The sequence below is a fragment of the Nicotiana tomentosiformis genome, chromosome 12, assembly GCF_000390325.3.
Source record: "Nicotiana tomentosiformis chromosome 12, ASM39032v3, whole genome shotgun sequence".
Classification (NCBI taxonomy): Eukaryota; Viridiplantae; Streptophyta; class Magnoliopsida; order Solanales; family Solanaceae; genus Nicotiana; species Nicotiana tomentosiformis.
In genome coordinates this window covers 94578891-94596871 of record NC_090823.1, presented here as the reverse complement: position 1 = coordinate 94596871, position 17981 = coordinate 94578891, and the positions used below count along the sequence as shown (strand labels likewise).

General features: G+C 36.9%; 3 protein-coding genes across 3 annotated transcripts; 2 read left to right on the top strand and 1 right to left on the bottom strand.

Annotated features, from left to right (window-relative positions):
- Positions 1–3233: 3233 nt before the first annotated feature.
- LOC104084942 (protein SYM1-like) lies at positions 3234–8284 on the top strand. Its single transcript, XM_009588905.4, has 4 exons — positions 3234–3710; positions 4581–4809; positions 7502–7626; positions 7856–8284. Exons 1-4 carry the CDS (start codon positions 3390–3392, stop codon positions 7937–7939), a joined length of 759 nt encoding a protein of 252 aa, XP_009587200.1. The 5' UTR covers positions 3234–3389; the 3' UTR covers positions 7940–8284.
- Positions 8285–15456: 7172 nt separating this feature from the next.
- Positions 15457–15918, top strand: LOC104084944 (uncharacterized). The gene has a single exon (XM_009588907.2). The coding sequence runs from the start codon at positions 15457–15459 to the stop codon at positions 15916–15918; it is 462 nt and encodes a 153-aa protein (XP_009587202.2).
- A 1238-nt stretch (positions 15919–17156) lies between these two features.
- LOC138903059 (uncharacterized) lies at positions 17157–17606 on the bottom strand. Its single transcript, XM_070190973.1, has one exon. The coding sequence runs from the start codon at positions 17604–17606 to the stop codon at positions 17157–17159; it is 450 nt and encodes a 149-aa protein (XP_070047074.1).
- Between the last annotated feature and the right edge of the window lie 375 nt (positions 17607–17981).

The window sequence follows — 17981 nt, the reverse complement described above, 5'->3', positions numbered from 1 at the left end:
AGTCGCCTTTGATTAGTTTGATAGTAGCATATTTAAGCTCTGGCATGTGTAGTACATTCCCTATGGTTTGAAAATGCTTATGATGCCTTGTTGAGTTAGATAGTATGTCTATTGGCGCCTATGTCTCGTTTTCTTGGCTCATGTTTACTTTGTGCTTGATGCTTAATATTTTGTGGCTCCGTGAATACGTGCAATTGTTTAAGAATCGAAATAGAACCGTCCTTAGTGAATCATGTGCCATGTGTGGTGAGATCTTCTTGTGTAGTCTATGTCATTGTAACTAAGTCTAGAACTTGGACGGCATGTGAGTTGAAGCAAAATCCTAGGTGTGCTTGGTTTGAAAAATGATTTTAGGCTTTCTTTGATATTTTTGAACTTAATATCTACCACAAATAAAATTTATCCCTAAACCCTTTTGTGTCTATAGACTTTTATTTGACACCCACATTACGAGCCTATACCTTTTTGTTCTTATTTGACATTATTTTGATCCCTTTTGTTCTTATTCGATATTATTATGATCCTTTTACCTCTTAAAGCACTTTAATTGTGAAATGAGCGCTAGAAGAAGTACGAACTAAGTGTGGAGTGGCTTTCGAGTGGAATCAATAAAAGAAAAAAAGGGTGCACTTATTTTGTAAAATAATATACCACTAGCGAAAACTGAAAAGGAAAAAATAATAGTAGATAAAAAAAGAGAGAAGAAAAGAAAGCAAAATATAGATGAATATAAATTATTGTCTTGTTCTTGCTAGTGGAGTATAAAGTATAGTAGTGCTTAAAGAAAGAAGGAATATTTTTGGGGTGATCTTCTTTGTGAAATTGAAGTGGATTGAAGAATTTGCGCTTGAAGTTTATTATGTGATGTGTTAAAGTGCTTGGGATGATGAACCACTAATCCAAAATATATCTTACCCTTCCCTTAGCCCACATTACAACCATGAAAAAGTCTTAATTGATTTTAGATTGAGCAAACCTACATTAGTGGAGGTTTACATAATGGGCAAGCATATGGTACTTTATGCATGCATGTGACTTCTTTACGAGAGTGAGGAATTTCATTGATATATGTGAGTCCTTAAAATATATTTGAGCATTTGATTCGAATGTGTGGATTCAACTTACTCTTTTGTTCTTGTTGTGAGGGAACATGATTTCGCAAGGGATATGTGACGTTATTAGATGTCTCTATAATATTAAGTGTTCAAGCCATTAATGCATTGTGATATAGAGTCGGTTTGTGAGGCTAGGATTGTTATAAGCATGTTGTCTTGTTGTTGAATAAATTTTTGAAGTATGACATAGAGTAAAGGGAAGTGTGTGTTAAAGCATATGCTAAAGCTTAATTATTGCTATCAACCATAGTCATAGGTATGGTGTGCTTCGGATGTGCTAAAAGAAAATAAAGTGCTCTAGGTTAATCTGAATTGGTGGTTGACTCGAGGACGAGTAACGTTTAAGTGTGGGGTGGTGATGTTCGGCTAAAATGCTATACTTTTAGTACATTACTCACCCTATATTTTATTGGTTTAGTGATTAATTGTGCGATATTTGATCTAAATTGTGTTGTTTTATGTGTAGGAGTATCAGGAGAAAGAGTCGAATGAAAGTTGCACAAAAAAAAGACAAAAATGCAAGAAAAGAGCATAAAATCATCAAGTACCCAAACCGTGCTACAGTCCAAGTAAATCCTGCTCTATAGCCAGCTTGACCACGCTACAGGCCAGGCGTAGCCAGGCTGACCGTGCTATAAGCCTGGCCTCGCGAGGTCTATAGCCAGGTAATTAAAAGTCGCGGGTTAAAAGACTCCAACTCGGATTTGGACTGAGAAATTTCGGCCCTAACATATAAATACTCCCCAAACGAGTTGAGAAAGGGTTGGGCATTATTGGAGAGGCAAGAAGGCTACGAGAACACTTGAAAGCAACGAATCACAAGAGTTTTCTCTTCCGTTCTTTCTTAATATGTATTTTAATGCTTTTAATTATTATCATGATTATTAGTATGGTTATGAGTAGCTAAACTCTTTTATCTAGGGTTTGATAGAACCTTTTGAAGGATGATTTTCTCTTGTGTTTAATATGATTTTGCCATTGGATTTTCTCTTCTTGTTCAACTATGTGATTATCTTAGTTAATTGAAGAGCCCTCAATTGACTGTGCCTATTTAGTATGTATTGCTTGGAAAAGGGTACATATTTAGATAATTGTTGAACAACATCACTCCTAACGTATATGAGAAATCAATACGGAGGGTTTAAAGGTGGGATTAGGAATAACGAAATCTTGGTGCGATCTTAGTGAGCAGTGAATTAGTGCCAACTAGCGTAGTTCGGAAGAATATATCTAGCAAATTGTGGTAGTTGCTCGAAAGAGAATTATGACACCCGAAGTAGTCACGATCGGTAGAGAATACTTAGGCGAAATTATAGAAGACGTAGCGGGAAGAATTCCGACAATTGAAAAAATCATAACTCTAGACCTACTTAATCTTGTCTCCAACCCTTAGTATCCATAGTTGTTGATCTACTAATTTAATTTGTTAGTTAATTAGATACAAGAACCTTAATATTTATAACTTAGGAATTGTTCGAACTTGTTTTCTTAGTGATAGTAAACAGTTGTAGCTAAACCTTAGTACTCTGTGGGATTCAACTCCAAACTTTTAGACCGGATTATATTTGTAGCAACCGCTTATCCTTTTTAGAACTAGAGTTGGACGTGATCAACTACAAAAACAATTCTTCCCTTCGATTAAAAGAATTTTTAGTTGGGGGAAGTGCATAAATGGCCGTTTTTAGGACCCTTATTTAAAAAATAATCGAAATTTATAAGTTTTTTATATTAGTCAATCTCAAAATTAACTTTAGATCGTTGAGTGTGAAGTTGAAATTGCAGGTCTGAAGTTAGGCTCCACTAAAGTCTAACTTCATACTCGAAGGTGTGTAATTGACTTAAGATTTGAGGAAGAAGAAGAAGGGCCGAAATTAGTTAAACTTTAAATAATTATTAATAACTAAATATATTTTAAATAAGGATGCTCAAAGCGGCTACCTGATCTCATTTCTATTCTACGGCATGTCTTAAAGACAAAATATCTGGTATTTGAATAAATATAAATCCTTAGGAGTGGATTCAAAATCATAAAATAGATTATGTGAGGAATTTAAAAAGAATAAAAAGGAGGAAAAAAAAAGGAAGAAGAAGGAAGTAAACCGGTGACCTATGTGTACTATCCATAATCTTTTGGGGGGCCAATTGCCTCATTAATCAAAAGTACTCAAAACCCCTCCTTTCACCCAAATACCCGATACCCTTAAAACCCCACTACTTTTGTCACTAGTTTGATCCGCAAAACCTCAAAATCATACAATTCATTCAAACCCAAAAATGGGACTTAATTTTCTAACAAGCTTAGCTAAACGCACCATAATTCAACATTCAAAACGCTGCTTCACTTCCAAGAATTCAGTTTCCAGAATATGGACTGATTCTCATTCTTGTACTAACAATTTCAAAACAACTACAATTCCTACAACCCCTTCTTCTTTCTCATCTTTGTTTATTCTTCGAAAATCCTATTCATCTGCCTCTTCAAAAACCCAACTGGGATTTTTGAGATGGTATTTAGGAGCTTTAGAGTCTCGTCCAATTATTACAAAAAGCGTATCCTCTGCTATTATTTATGCTGCTGCTGACCTAACTTCCCAGGTATTTTTCACTTTTCTTTGTCTAATTTTTGACTTAAGTAATGCATAGTATACATAAAACGTTTTCCAGAGAGAATATTTTTACAGCGGAAACTAATCCCCTCAGAAGCAAAAAACACTAAGTGATCTTTTCACTTAAGCCTCGGTGGGAAGAGTTACACGGTACCGGTGGGAGGTAGCATGTACCTGGGCACACAGGGTGGCCCGAACACCACCGTCATACAAAAATTATTCAGTGGAAAATGTTTTAGATTATGAAGCTATATTCTGGACCATATTTGTTTGATTGGATATCTAAGCAGGTAATACATGATAATGGTACAAATTGGAAGTTATGATATCAAGATAGTCTATTTGGTGATATTTTGTGTTGTATGTTGAGGATAATGTCTAAGCAATGATTGAAGCAAGTGAGATAGAGTAAGAGAGAGGTATATATGTAAAGAAGGACTTGCATTTTCCTGTCTTTTGAGAGAGAGTATTTTAAACAATTCAAAGTGACCAAACTAGATAATCATTTCATCTCGTGCGGGGAGCCACATGCAAGTTGAATCACCTTCATCGGAAAGTTATATTGCGTAAATAGGGTAAAAATAAATCTTTTTCTACTTAAATGGAATTTTGAATCCCCTTAACATAAGAGAAATGCATGTTCAATTCCAGGTGTGGCATTTTTTATTTGAACTCCTGGCTCTGCCAGTGTTTTCATCATGGAAAGCAGTTTCCCAGAAAACATTTTTTTACCATACCAAACACACTATATAGTGTGATTTTTAATTTAATTAGGTAAAAGAACTGGCAAGTTTGAATTTTTGATGCAATGAAATTGGTTAAACATGACTCATGAGTTATATGGTTTGCATTTTGCCAGATGATTACGATGTCACCTTCAGATTCTTTAGATATAATCAGGACTCTGCGTATGGCTGGCTTTGGACTATTAATTTTAGGAACAGCTCAACATCATTGGTTTAACTTTATGGGGAGGGTATTGCCAAATCGGGATATCGTTAGTACGTTGAAGAAACTGTTGATGGGACAGCTTGCTTTTGGGCCTGTGATTAACTCTGTTTTCTTCTCTTTCAATGCTGCCCTACAAGGTACACACTAAGTTCTTTTCTGTTAAATTCACTTTCTGCCTAACTCTTGCTTTCTGGTAGTGAAGTAGGTAATTTGTTTCTCGATTATGCATTTTTTCATACTAATAGGCATATAATTATACATCTTGAGTATGAATATGCACCTCAAATTGGGAAAGTGGATGACTGCCAAAGCAATTGTAGTAGAAATGTCATACGAGTATGCGACAATATCTGGGGTCATCAATGAGGAATTGGATAAGAGAATGTTGGTTGAAAAAGCTAAAAGAGGGGAATTTAATGTACTGATAGTCAGGAAAACATGTGGGGAATTGTTCAGAATAGCAGTTCAGAGTCCAGAAAGCAGCATTAGGACGATTAGACCATTGATAAACACTACACCTCTATGTGGGTGCTTCAAACTTGCCTTTTCCGGAAGTATGGTGACTATCTCTGTGTTTCTAAATGGAGCTTATTCTAGTACATTTACTCCATATTTTGTGGATGATATAGTTTAAAAAATTATCATAATTCAAATAACCCCTTTAAAATAAAAGGTAAAAGTACCAATTTAATTCTTACTAAAAATTGTATACGGGCAGTCACATTGTTTAGTGGCTAGTTCGTTAAAGTTGTGGATGTGCATTAGGTCAAAGGACCAAAGCAAACACTTAGATTAATTGAAGGTTAAATGTCCTTATTTTTGACATCACAAGAACAAACTCGGAATTTGAGGGATCAAAAGTGCAATTATACCTATTGTAACTCTTTCTAATTATTGAAAGAAAAGCCGTAATATTCTTCATCTAAACATAGTAAAGGCAATCTTCTGCCATCTTAACTGAAATCTTGAGATCGCTAAAAAGGAAACCGGGTGAGGGTGGAGGTGAAGGGGGTGGGGTCTTGTAGAAGATTGAGGGGGCTTAGAGACAATTGTCATGGGTAAACACAGGCAGGAAGTTGAAGCATGACTGCAAGAGAGTTCTGTGGCCAGAAAGAAGTTGCTAATGATTGGGGCTAGGGGAGTGGGTTCGTGAGAGGTTGAGGAGGAAAATGTTCATTCTGTATCTTGTGGTTCTCAATCTTGATTCATGGAGGGTTGGTTGAAGTGTGAACAGCCAATTAAGTAAATTGTAAATGGACAAAAGCTATATCCGAATCACTCTAAAAGTCATTCATTGGAGAATAATTTTGAAGAGGGAAAAGATTAAAAAAAAATTCCTCAGAAAACCTTTTTATAAGAGCAATGGTTTTTTTAAACGAGTGATTTTTCTTGGGTGAAAATGTTTTACAAAATACTTTTTTTCCTGCTAAACTTTTTACAGGTCTAAATCGATTCAACAATTGAATTATTGGAGTAATGGTTTATTAGTTTAGGATTTACTCTTTTAACCATAGGAATCCTTTCATGAGTGGTATTTGCTAATGTAGCAAGAGATCATATTGGAATTGGGACACAAAAGAGACTTGGGCATTTATTACTTGGATCGTATTTGCAATTTATTTACATACTCGAACAAAGGGGTCAATGTGTTAGGAATTGGGTTACATAGTTATGGTTCTTTTCCATCACCATTTAAAATTCAAGACTAGTTATTACAAATACAGCGTAGGGGCAATTTTAAGTCAAACGAAAACGTATAGGCTCTGATAACCCAGTAGGTTAACAGAGGGTATCTATAAGACCAATCAGATATGATGGGGGTAAATTTGGCCTTTTTCCCAATTAAAAATGGAAGGACCTTTGACTGGAGTATATCTATTTCTTGCCATTGAGTTACTAATACTAAAGGGTTGGCTGGACATTCAGCTCTTATCCATTCAATATAAGTAGACTCTGATTATCAATCATCAGATTTGATCTCTTGAGAAACTTAAGAAGATACATTGATCTGGCCTAAAACTTGATTGGCACAATAGGGATGTTATATTCTAGTTGTGATTTCTTTTTTGCTATTCTTGGTGCGTCTTTCCACCTGAACTAAGGAAACATATTTTTGCCCGCTGATGCATGTAGCATTGTTGCAACAATCTTCTTAACTGCATGCATATTATTCTATCAAGATGTTTAAGTTGTGGGACTAGTTGAATGGTATCATCTAAATTTACCACGTACACGGCTGAGCTTCTGAATATTACACTAATGGATCTGTTTGTTCTTAAGGTATCATCTCTTTTGAATCTCTGCCAATACATATTTGTAAATATGATTAAAGAGGATAAGATGGTTAGCTTCTGCTTTCTACCATCAAACAGAGCTTTGGCATCATTCTTAGCTGTTGGCAGTGCTATAGATGTGAAGCTAAGGATCCATCACTAACGAAACTTTATGAGAGTTTCATGACTATTAAAAAAGGGCAGCCCAGTGCACTAAGCTCCCGCTATGAGCTGGGTCTTGAGAAGGGCCGGACCACAAGGGTTCTATTGTACGCAGCCTTACCCTGTATTTCTGCAAGAGGCTGATTCCACGGCTCGAACCCGGAGAGTTTCATGACTATACTATCAATTATATAGGAAGCTATTTTTTTTTGCCTCATAGAGTTAGAAGTTCTCTGTAGGAAATCTGCATATGTGATATAGGATTATTTGTCCGCTTCACCAAGTCTGATTATTGCATATGCCTTTTCGCTTACTGTCTCATTGGCTCAACATGATTTACTCGATTTTTATTTGATGATGTACAACTTTGACTATTCTCATTTGTCACATTCAGGTGAGAATGGGGAGGAAATCGCTGCAAGGTTGAAGCGTGACCTGCTCCCAACAATGATGAATGGCCTAATGTACTGGCCGTTTTGTGATTTCCTGACATATAAAGTAATCCCTGTCCATTTGCAGGTACTTTATAATACTCGGTTTTTCTAATGACAGCTAGTGCATTATCTTTAATGAGATGATCCACAGTTTCTGGGGTCTGGCTACCTGCCCTTCTGGGGAGCATATATTACTCTACGTTTTCATCAATTTCACATTTATCTAAATTGCTCAATTCACTCCTCCAACTATTCTGAACCTGGTATTTTAAACATTCATGAGGTTTAATGTTTTTGGTAATGCTCTTTGGCAGCCATTGGCCAATAGTGCATTCGCATATGCATGGTCGATATATTTGACGTATGTGGCAAGTTTGAAGAAAGCTGTTGCTGTTTAGTTTGTAAGCCCTGCTCTGCTCTGGAAGTCTCGAAGCGCGCAAGGATAGAATTTAAGAGAAAATGATTGCCGATAAGCGCTGCATATTGAGGAAAAAAACAATGATAGCAGAAGGAAAAAAAACAGGGTCTAGAGTGGATTTTGATTCTCAGCAATGATAGCAGAAGGAAAAAAACAGGGTCTAGAGTAGATTTTGATTCATTCTTACATTTATTTCCGTTATTTTAAATTTGCACTGTATTGATGAAGGAGAGTCGTTAAGAATATTCCACGTCTGTTACTTGTAAAAAGTTGCATTTCATAGTCTTTGCATTACACTGTATGTCATTTTACATAACTTTTTCAATTTTTTTTTTGAACTTTTCATTAGTAAACATTTGTAATTTGACGTGATGTTTTTAATCGAGCAAAGTATGAGGAGTTGCAAGCATGCATACTGCTTGTTCGTCTTCCGCTTATGGCACTTCCGGACTTCCAGTTCTAGGTCTTCACTTCCTCCTTTTGTACTCGATCCGTTTCAATTTATGCGACACACTTTCCTTATTAGTCCGTTCAGCAAAGGACATATTTCTATATTTGAAAACAATTTGACTTTAAACTTTTTAATTTTACCTATTTTACCTTTAATGAGAAGTTTTTATAGCTACATAAATATTATGACTCCACAAAATTTTTATCATTTAAACTTTTATGACCATATGTTTCAAAAATAATTTTTTTTCCTTAGATTTTCTATACATCAAATAAATTAAAACAAATTCGAGAATGCTGTAGAGAAGCATCATGCTTCTATTCAGGTCTGGGTGCATTTATGGACTCAGCAGTTTGTAGTACTGTTGATATCTATTTGGTATACATTTTCATGTCGTCTATTAGCCATGCTAACTTGACATAGTTGTCTTTTTTTTCTAATTTCAAATGTCAGGAGAAGCCTGTGACCAAAATGACTAGCAATAGACTATTTTACCATGAATTCAATTTAAGGTATTCCTCAATTTGATCACTAATGATAGACTAATCTCTTGAGATACCTCTTACCTCTCACCTACACAGATAAAGTATAACACTTTATTTTGTTGTAGACTACAACAAAAACATAAAAGTATAATCTCTAACGGTTTAAACTTATACGTAATGCCTTTTACATTCAATAAGTAGTATTAGGGTAAACAGAGATTTGGATTTGAGAAACATCACTAACCATTAATAAATTATTAAACGTTTGAAACAAGTTTTTCTCGAAACCAATTTTTTTTATGTTATACTCCTATTTTACCTCTCTATAACAGCTTTTTACCTATAAAAGTAATATTCATCTTTATAGCAGTACGCTCTTTGCAAAATTACCCTCTATTACATCCATGTAGAATTTTGACCTCAACCTACTGCTACTTGAACCGAGATAGATGATTCAATTGTTAACCTCTTAGATTGCTTTCAAGGAAAAACTATTAGATATCCTTTTGCTTAAAGTTTGGACACAAATTTTCGCTAATTCAAGCGTTATATCGCTAGTAAGAGACTGAAATCTATGGAACAAGCTACAATTACAGAGTTTTTCATCAATCTTGAAATAATTTAATCTTCTAGTACTTTAAAATATATGCTTTAGAGTCTAAATCTTTATACATTTAGTCACGAATTTATTAATAATGTGTTGGCTTTTTTAATATTTAATTAGTAAAATTTACATATCTTTTTGAGTATTTATATTTAAATAATTTTTTATCTTTTAAATGTAATATTAAAAAATACTATAATTTTTGGATAATTTTTGTTTATAACAACCAAAATATATTTGAACGGCAAATTATGTATAGGTGTATAACAACCATTCACTATAAAAGCTAAAAAGTATCAGAACAAATGAAGCTGTTATTGTATGCGGTAAAATTGGTTAGTGGTAGTTGGACGAATGAGGAGATGACACATAGAGCTGAAGACAAGCAAGATGTGAGTCAGCAAGTAGTTATTACCGGTTGCAAGCATGTGATCAGTGCTGGGTAAATTCCATAGGCAGGGTAACCGATAATAAAGATTTGAAGAACTGATATCGGATAGCATTTAATGAAACAACCATTACAGAGAATATCTGCATTTATAGTCAACCGTTATGCAGCCACCAATGTGAGTTTTATTCTCATTCAAGAGGAGCTTGATTTTGGGATCTTGTCTCCCTAAATAGAGCTATAAATAGGAGTATTAGTATCCATTGTAGGACATAAAATATTCTGTACACAAAAGCTTGAATCAGCTCTTATTCTATAACACTATTCTTTGACTTTATTCCTAATATTGTTCTCGCTTCTGTTACCAGAGAGGCTAAGTTCATAGCCAGGTTTGTATTTCCTTTAAGTTTATTTTATAATCTTATTTCTGTTCTTATTGATTTCATATTTTAGGATCAAACTAATTCACGTGGCTATAAACCACGCTATAAATTCAATTGTGCCGTTTTATAGTTAAATAGTTTGGCGCCCACCGTGGGGCATAGACAATTGTGTAATTGCGTTGATCCATTCATCTGTTACTAATAAATTTTGATTCCCTTGTTAGAAAAAAAAATTAATATATGGCAGCTAATAGTGTCAACAATTCCAATAATGTCGGAGCACATGATAAACGTGATGATGTATTTCAACGTGATGATTCAACCAGCGAAACCCGTAATGAAGGAGATGATACAACTCCAATTCGCGAAGGTCAAAATCCTCATATGTAAGGAGTCCAACTCCTGATGATGCGGATGATGAACACGTTGTTGAAATGGTCAAAATCATGAGAGGGAAACAAAGTTCAATTATAGATCACCTCTCAAGACAAGATCAGGTGATAACATAGTTGAAACAGGCGTTATCAGGTGCTTCCAATACTTCTAACGGAAGAGCTCACATTCCACTCAGCGTCCCTGTAAATCAAATAGTTCAAAGAACTGGTAACGACGCTCCAAGGAAGGAGTTTGGTTTTAACGAGGTAGGAGGTATAGGTAGTGGATTTGGGAATGACAACAACGCAAACGACTATTTCAAAATCGAGCTCATCAGATTCATGAGGAAAATGAACGAAGGAATGGACCAAAATACAAAGGAATTTCATGCTCGGATGGATCAGATCCCGGGAGCGCTGCCGGTGTTAAAGGGACCGAATTCCAAAAGTATACGCAGTTGCCGTTCAAACCAAGTGCGTCTCTAGAGTTAATTTTGAAAAAGGTTTAAGATGCCAGATATTTCGAAGTATGATGGGACTTTGGATCCACATGAACATATCACAACCTACACTATGATTGTAAAGGGAAATGACATGGCCCAACATGATATTGAATCTTTCTTATTGAAGAAGTTTGGCGAAACCCGGAAGAAGGGTGCCTTAACTTGGTATTCCCTTTTACCTGAGTATTCTATTGATTCTTTTGAAATGCTTGTAAATTCGTCTATCAAAGCTCATACTGGAGCAAGAAAGGTCCAATCAAGGAAGGTAGATAAATTCAGAATATCTTAAGGAGAATCCGAACTATTGCGAGAGTTCATGATCCGGTTTCAAAAAAGAAAAGGATGTTGTTACCGGCAGTACCGAATGAGTGGGCAGCGAAGGCATTTGTAAAGTGTCTCAACCCGTTGAGTTTCGATGCCTCCCCAAAATTGAAGAAAGTCTTGCTTGAATTTTAGGCAACCACATGAGCAGACGTTCACAATCGCTACGAGTCAAAGATCAGAATAGAAGATGATCAATTGGGTTCTTTGATATCTCCCAAAGGACGAAATTGTGATCGGAATCAAGATAAGTTCAAAAATGATTTTGATGCAGATCGGTGGTCCTCAGAGTCATTTTCAACCTTACGAGAGGGCCGATGGGTGTGGAAATAAAGGTTTTAAGTCATCTGATAGGTTCACTTCTGATAGAAGGGCGAATCGTGGTCGAAGTAGTAGATCATTGTAGGAGAAAGAGGCGATGAGGTCCCGAGATTTAACATATCCAAGGTTATCCGACTACAACTTTAACATCAATTTGGTAGAACTGGTGTCGATTATGAGGAATATTAAAGAATCTAGGTTCCCGAAACCAATATGATCGGATCCTAATCTATGGTGTGAGTTCCATGAAACTCACGGCCGCAAGACTAGGGACTGTCGACACCTTCGTGAAGAGGTAGCAACTTTGCTGAAGAATGGTCACCTCAAAGAGTTTTTAAGCGACCGGGCTAAGAGAAACTATGGGAAAAATTAAAATGTCACAGAACCATAAAAACCAGCTATAGGGTCACCTCGTATGACAATAAACATGATCTTCGGTGGAGACGAAGTAAATGGGGTGACATTTTTGGTAGCAAAGAAGACTAAGATATTGGAAACCCATGGCAAGAGAATCCGAGAATTCTCAAAAGATAACATTACCTTTACAGAAGAGGATGCTGATGGACTTTTTCTACCACACAACGATGCTTTGGTAATTTCTCTTAATGTTTTAGATTTCAAAATTAAGCATATTTTGGTTGATCCAAGAAGTTCAACCAACATTATACAAGGGAGTATTTTGGAGCAAGCGAAGTTAATCGGAAACATAGTTCCGTTAACAAAGCTTTTAGCTGGGTTCAGCTTAACAAGTGTTACAACCCGAGGAGAAATTTTAGTGCCCACACATGCCGAATGAGTAATGAAGACCACCCTGTTCGAAGTGGTAGATGGCGTCATGAGATATAATGTAATCCTTGGAAGGACATGGATACATGAAATGAAGGTTGTACCTTCAACATACCATCAACTGTTGAAATTTCCCACACCAGAAGGGATCAAGCATATCAAAAGAGATCAACCGGTTGCAAGGTAGCTGAACATAGTGACCGTTTCCAGTAGCAAGGGCAAAGAAACGAGCAAATAGCAATTACAGGAACCGATGTCTTCTTCCACCTCGACTGTAGATGATAAAGAAGATGAGTCATCATAATTTTATCAGGTACCGAGGTCTTTCCAGGTACTAGAGGAAACAAATGCGACTAAATCAACCGCAGAAGAGCTCGAACAAGTGGCTTTGTTCGAGGAGTTCTTAGAATGAAAATTTCACTTAGGAACGGGTCTGAGTCCCAAACTCAAGTTAAAAATTATGGATTTTCTAAAATCTAACGTTGATTTTTTGCATGGTCATATTTAGATATGACAAGTATTCCATTGGAAGTAGTTGTCCACAAGCTGAGTTTGGATCCTAACTTTCCTCCGGTAAGGTGATTGCAAAGGTCAGAAACAGGTTTGTAAAGAAAAAGGTAACCCGATTACTAAATATAGGTTCAATTCGAGAGGTAAATTACCCCGATTGGCTAGCTAAAATAGTGCTAGTGCCTAAAAATAATAATAAATTTATAATGTGTGTAGATTATAAAGATTTAAATAATACATGCCCTAAAGACTCTTTCCCGTTGCCAAACATCGATCAAATGATTGACGCTACGGTCGGGCATGAGTTAATGAATTTTCTTGATGCTTATTCCGAGTATAATCAAATTAGGATGGACCCGGAAGATCAAGAGAAGACTTCTTTTATCACAAATTTTGGCACATACTGCTATAATGTGATGCCTTTTGGGCTTAAGAATGCAGAGCCACTTATCAGAGGCTTGTTAACAAAATATTTGAAAAACAGATAGGTAACAATGGAAGTTTATATTGACGACATGTTAGTTAAGTCTCTTAATACAGGAGACCATTTGAAACATCTTCAAAAAACATTTGACATTCTGAGGAAATACAACATGAAGGTCAACCCGGAGAAGTGCGCCTTCGGAGTTGGTTCCGGTAAGTTTTTGGGGTTTCTGGTCTCTCAAAGGGAAACCAAAGTCAACTCCGATAAAATCAAAGCCATCGAGGATATCCCGAACCAGTTAACAAGTGTGAAAGAAGTATAGAGGTTGACCAGTAGATTGGCGGCTCTAAGCAGGTTCATCTCGAGGTCTTTAGAAAAGTGCAATCACTTCTTTTCACTTTAGAAAAGAAGAATGATTTCATATGGACTCCGGAATGCCAGCAGGAATTGAAAGATCTAAAAAGGTACCTGTCTAGCCCTTCGTTGCTGTCAAAACTGGTAGAAAGTGAGAAATTTTTAATCTATTTAGTAGTCTCGGAGGTAGCGGTAAGTGTTGTTCTGGTCCGGGAGGAATAAGGTACGCAATTTCCTATTTATTATGTTAGTAAAGTTCTATCAGGAGCGGAGACACGTTATCCGCACCTTGAAAAATTGGCCCTAGATATTGTAGTCACCTCTCGAAAGCTTAGGACCTATTTTCAATGTCATCTTATAGCCGTTGTGACAACCTTTTCCTTGAGGAATATTATTCATAAGATCGAGTTATCGGGTCGTTTGTCTAAATGGGTAGTCAAAGTTAGTGAATTTGACATTGAGTACAAGCCCAGGACTGCAATCAAGTCATAAGTTTTGGCCGACTTCGTGGCTGACTTTAGCCCGGGATTAATGCCTTTAGCTGCTAAAGAAGCAATGTTGGTATCGTGAATTGAATCAGGTGTTTGGACCTTGTTTACGTATGGAGCCTCTAACGTAAAAGGGTCTGATCTCGGGGTAGTATTAATCACTCATTCGGGGAAACTTTGAGGCAAGCCATTAGAACTGTACCAATAACTAACAATGAAACCGAGTATGAGGCTTTGGTGGTAGGACTTGAACTAGCTCGGGGACTAGGTTCCGAGGTCATCGAAATAAAGTGCGACTCCCAATTGGTGCTAAACCAAGTATATGGAATTTTCGACACCAAGGAGGAGCCCATGCAACAGTTCTTGAACAAGGTTCAAGTATTATTTTCCCCGTTTAGGGAGTGGTCAAGCATTCACATTCCAAGGGAGGAAAATGTGTAGGCATACGCATTTGCCAATTTGGGCTCGTCCACAGAAATGAAATGGTCCGATTCCGGTGCGGTAGTTCAATTGTTACATTTGGTGTTGGATGTGGACGATTATAGTAAAGTTAACTCAACCAACTAAATTTGGGATTGGAGAAAGGGTTCATAGACTATCTAAGTCATGGAAAACTTCCCGAAGACCCAAAAGCATCCCGAGCACTTCGGACTAAGGCATCTCGTTATTGTCTTGTTGACGGTAAATTGTACAGGAGGTCGTTCCAAGGACCATTAGTTTGGTGTTTAGGGGCATCGGTGTCTGACTAGGTGATGGGGGAAGTCCACGAAGGAGTATGCGGGAACCATTCTGGTGCAGATATATTAGTTCTTAAGCTAATAAGGGCTGGCTACTATTGGTCCCTGATTGAGCAAGACTCAAAGGAATTTGTATAAAAATGTGATAAATATCAGCGTCATGCACATTTAGTGCATCAACCGGCAGAACTTTTACATTTGGTGGTGTCACCTTGGCCATTCATGAAATGAGTGATGGACATAGTCAGTCCCTTACCACAAGGTCCCGGAAAGGTAAAATTTCTTTTTGTTTTAACTAACTATTTTACTAAATGCGTTGAAGTAAGTTCTTACCAAAAGATCGGAGAACGAGAAGTGATTGACTTTATATGGGATCACATCGTTTGTCGGTTTGGAATACCAAAAGAATCGCTTATGACAATAGGCCACCGTTTATAGGTTCCAAAGTCGCAAAGTTTTTGGAAGGATTGAAGATCAAACAAATTATATCATCACCATACCATCCGAGTGCTAATGGACATGCAGAGTCAACAAACAAGATAATAATTCAAAACCTTAAAAAGAAGTTAGAAGATGCTAAAGGCAAGTGGCCAGATGAGTTACTGGGTGTATTGTGGGCATATCAGACCACAATGAAGTCGATTATGGGTGAAGCACCTTTCTCACTTGCATACAGTTCAGAGGCTTTGATTTCGGTAAAAGTGGGGGAACCAACCCTAAGGTCTTCCCGAGCAAACGAGGAGACAAGTAATGAAGCATTGCTGGTTAAACTAGATTTACTTGAAGAGCACCGGAATCTGGCATATGTAAGGATGGTGGCACAACAGTAAAGAATGGAAAGGTATTACAACCGTAGAGCAAATCTTCGATACTTCAAAGTCGGGGATTTGGTTTTGAGGAAGGTAACTCAAAATACTCGGGAAGCTGGGACCAACACATGAAGGACCTTACCGGGTTTCAGCTATAACTGGTAAAGGCTCATATCAGTTGAAAAATCAAGATGGAGTTAAATTGACAAGCAATTGAAATGTGACTCACCTCAAAAGGTATTATTGCTAAAGATCCTTGCTGGTACTAAAAGTATATGCTGTACTCTTTTTCCCTTCGTCTAGTTTTTGTCCTAATTGGGTTTTTCTGGCATGGTTTTTAATGAGGCAACAATGTAAAGCATAGTATGAAGAAAGGATCATCAACAAAAATAAGACTTTCAGTGTTCGAATTCTCTTACTTACCATCCGAACACTGGGGGTGGGGGAACCATTATGTATGAAGGCACTAAATATGTTAAGAAGATCGTGGACTGTAAGAACCGGGATCAATGTCTTATTAGGACCGGGCACTGCATGATCAGCCCTGTAGAAATAAGTGATACAAGTTAGCCATATGAATTGACAACTTTATTTACTTAAGCAAAAGAATATTTATGTAAATGCACTTTTAAAGATAGAGAAAATAAATCAAAGTCCTTTTATTTTTATCTTATTTCTTATCTGAATGATAAGTTAATTTTTTCATTTGAAAGTTAACAAAAGCTTCAAATGCTTGTGCCGGAATGAACATGAGACGTCCTAAAGTCTCTCTCTTATGAAACCCTCATAGTCAAAGGGTAGATTCCGAAAGTATTAATGCCCGAAATCAAAAGCTATCGAATGTGAAAAGAATTCCCGAAGCTTTATCAGTTAAATGAAAAAGAGTATTTTTGCACAATACTTAAGCAAAGAATTTCTTTCATTAAAATGCCAAACTTAAAGAAGTTTTGGCATAGTTACAAAAGAAAAGAAAAATATATACATTAATTCTTGCTTACTAGAACCCGAAGGGAGAGAAAAGTCTTTGTTTTCTTTATCAGGAGAAGGCGGTCCCGCTTCCGGTTCGGGGCCTTCATCTTTATCTCCATCTTCTTCAGTTTCCTCTTTGTTTTTCTCTTCAGTTACTGAATACTCAAAGTTAGTATTCGAGGAGTCAGAGGCAGTGGACCGAGCAAGGAGGTTTTTGAGAGCAGTTGTCTCCAGCTACCGAGCTTTGGCAATGCATTCACCGATGTTAGCAATGCCTTCCTTGGCATCCTTCAAAGTCTTCCTGTTCGTGTGATATATGGCATAAGTCTTCTCGAAGAGGATAAAATCTTCCTGGTCTTGGAGTTTAACTTGGAGTTTTCAATCTTAGATTTGAGCTTATCATTTTCAGCTTTCATAATGCTGATTTTGGAATCAAGCTCAACATTGGTGGTTGAATGAAGTTGATTATGCTCCATGACCCTCTTTAGCCTTTCCTCCATCTTTGTTCTCTTCTCATTGACAACATTGGCTTTCTCAATTTTGGAATGTAAGCTAGCCTTCAAGTTATTGACTTGATCTATGAAGGCAGACTCGCGCTCGGCAACAGTAATTACGGTATCATGTCGTTCAGCCCACTTAGCCTTTGCATCTTTAAGGTCTTCTTGTAACTGAGCGGCTTCCTGCCTGTGAGCAATTCTATCTTGCTCATATTGCTCTAACTGAGCCTCAAGATCATCCATTTGAGCAATTTTTTCTTCTAGCATCGGGAGGCGCACGACAAGCTTATTCCGTTTAGCCAAAAGTTAATCTCGTTCTGTAGTAGGTGCCTATTTATCCAAAATTAACCTTTACAGGCCTTCAGAAGCAAGAAGGTTGGATTGAAGTGGTTAAATCTTAGGTTATTGATTCAAAATATAACAAATGAAGAGTGATGGGAGATGATCATATTGATACATGCGCCGAGCAGTGCATAATGTTGTTTAATAGACACTCCGCAGAAAGAGAGTCCATTTTTCTCCAATCATTTTCTGTTGCCAGCGACTTTAGATAATTAGCAAGCTCTACCAGCTTGGAAAATATATGGTACTCATTCGAAACCGTAAGGATGACGCTTC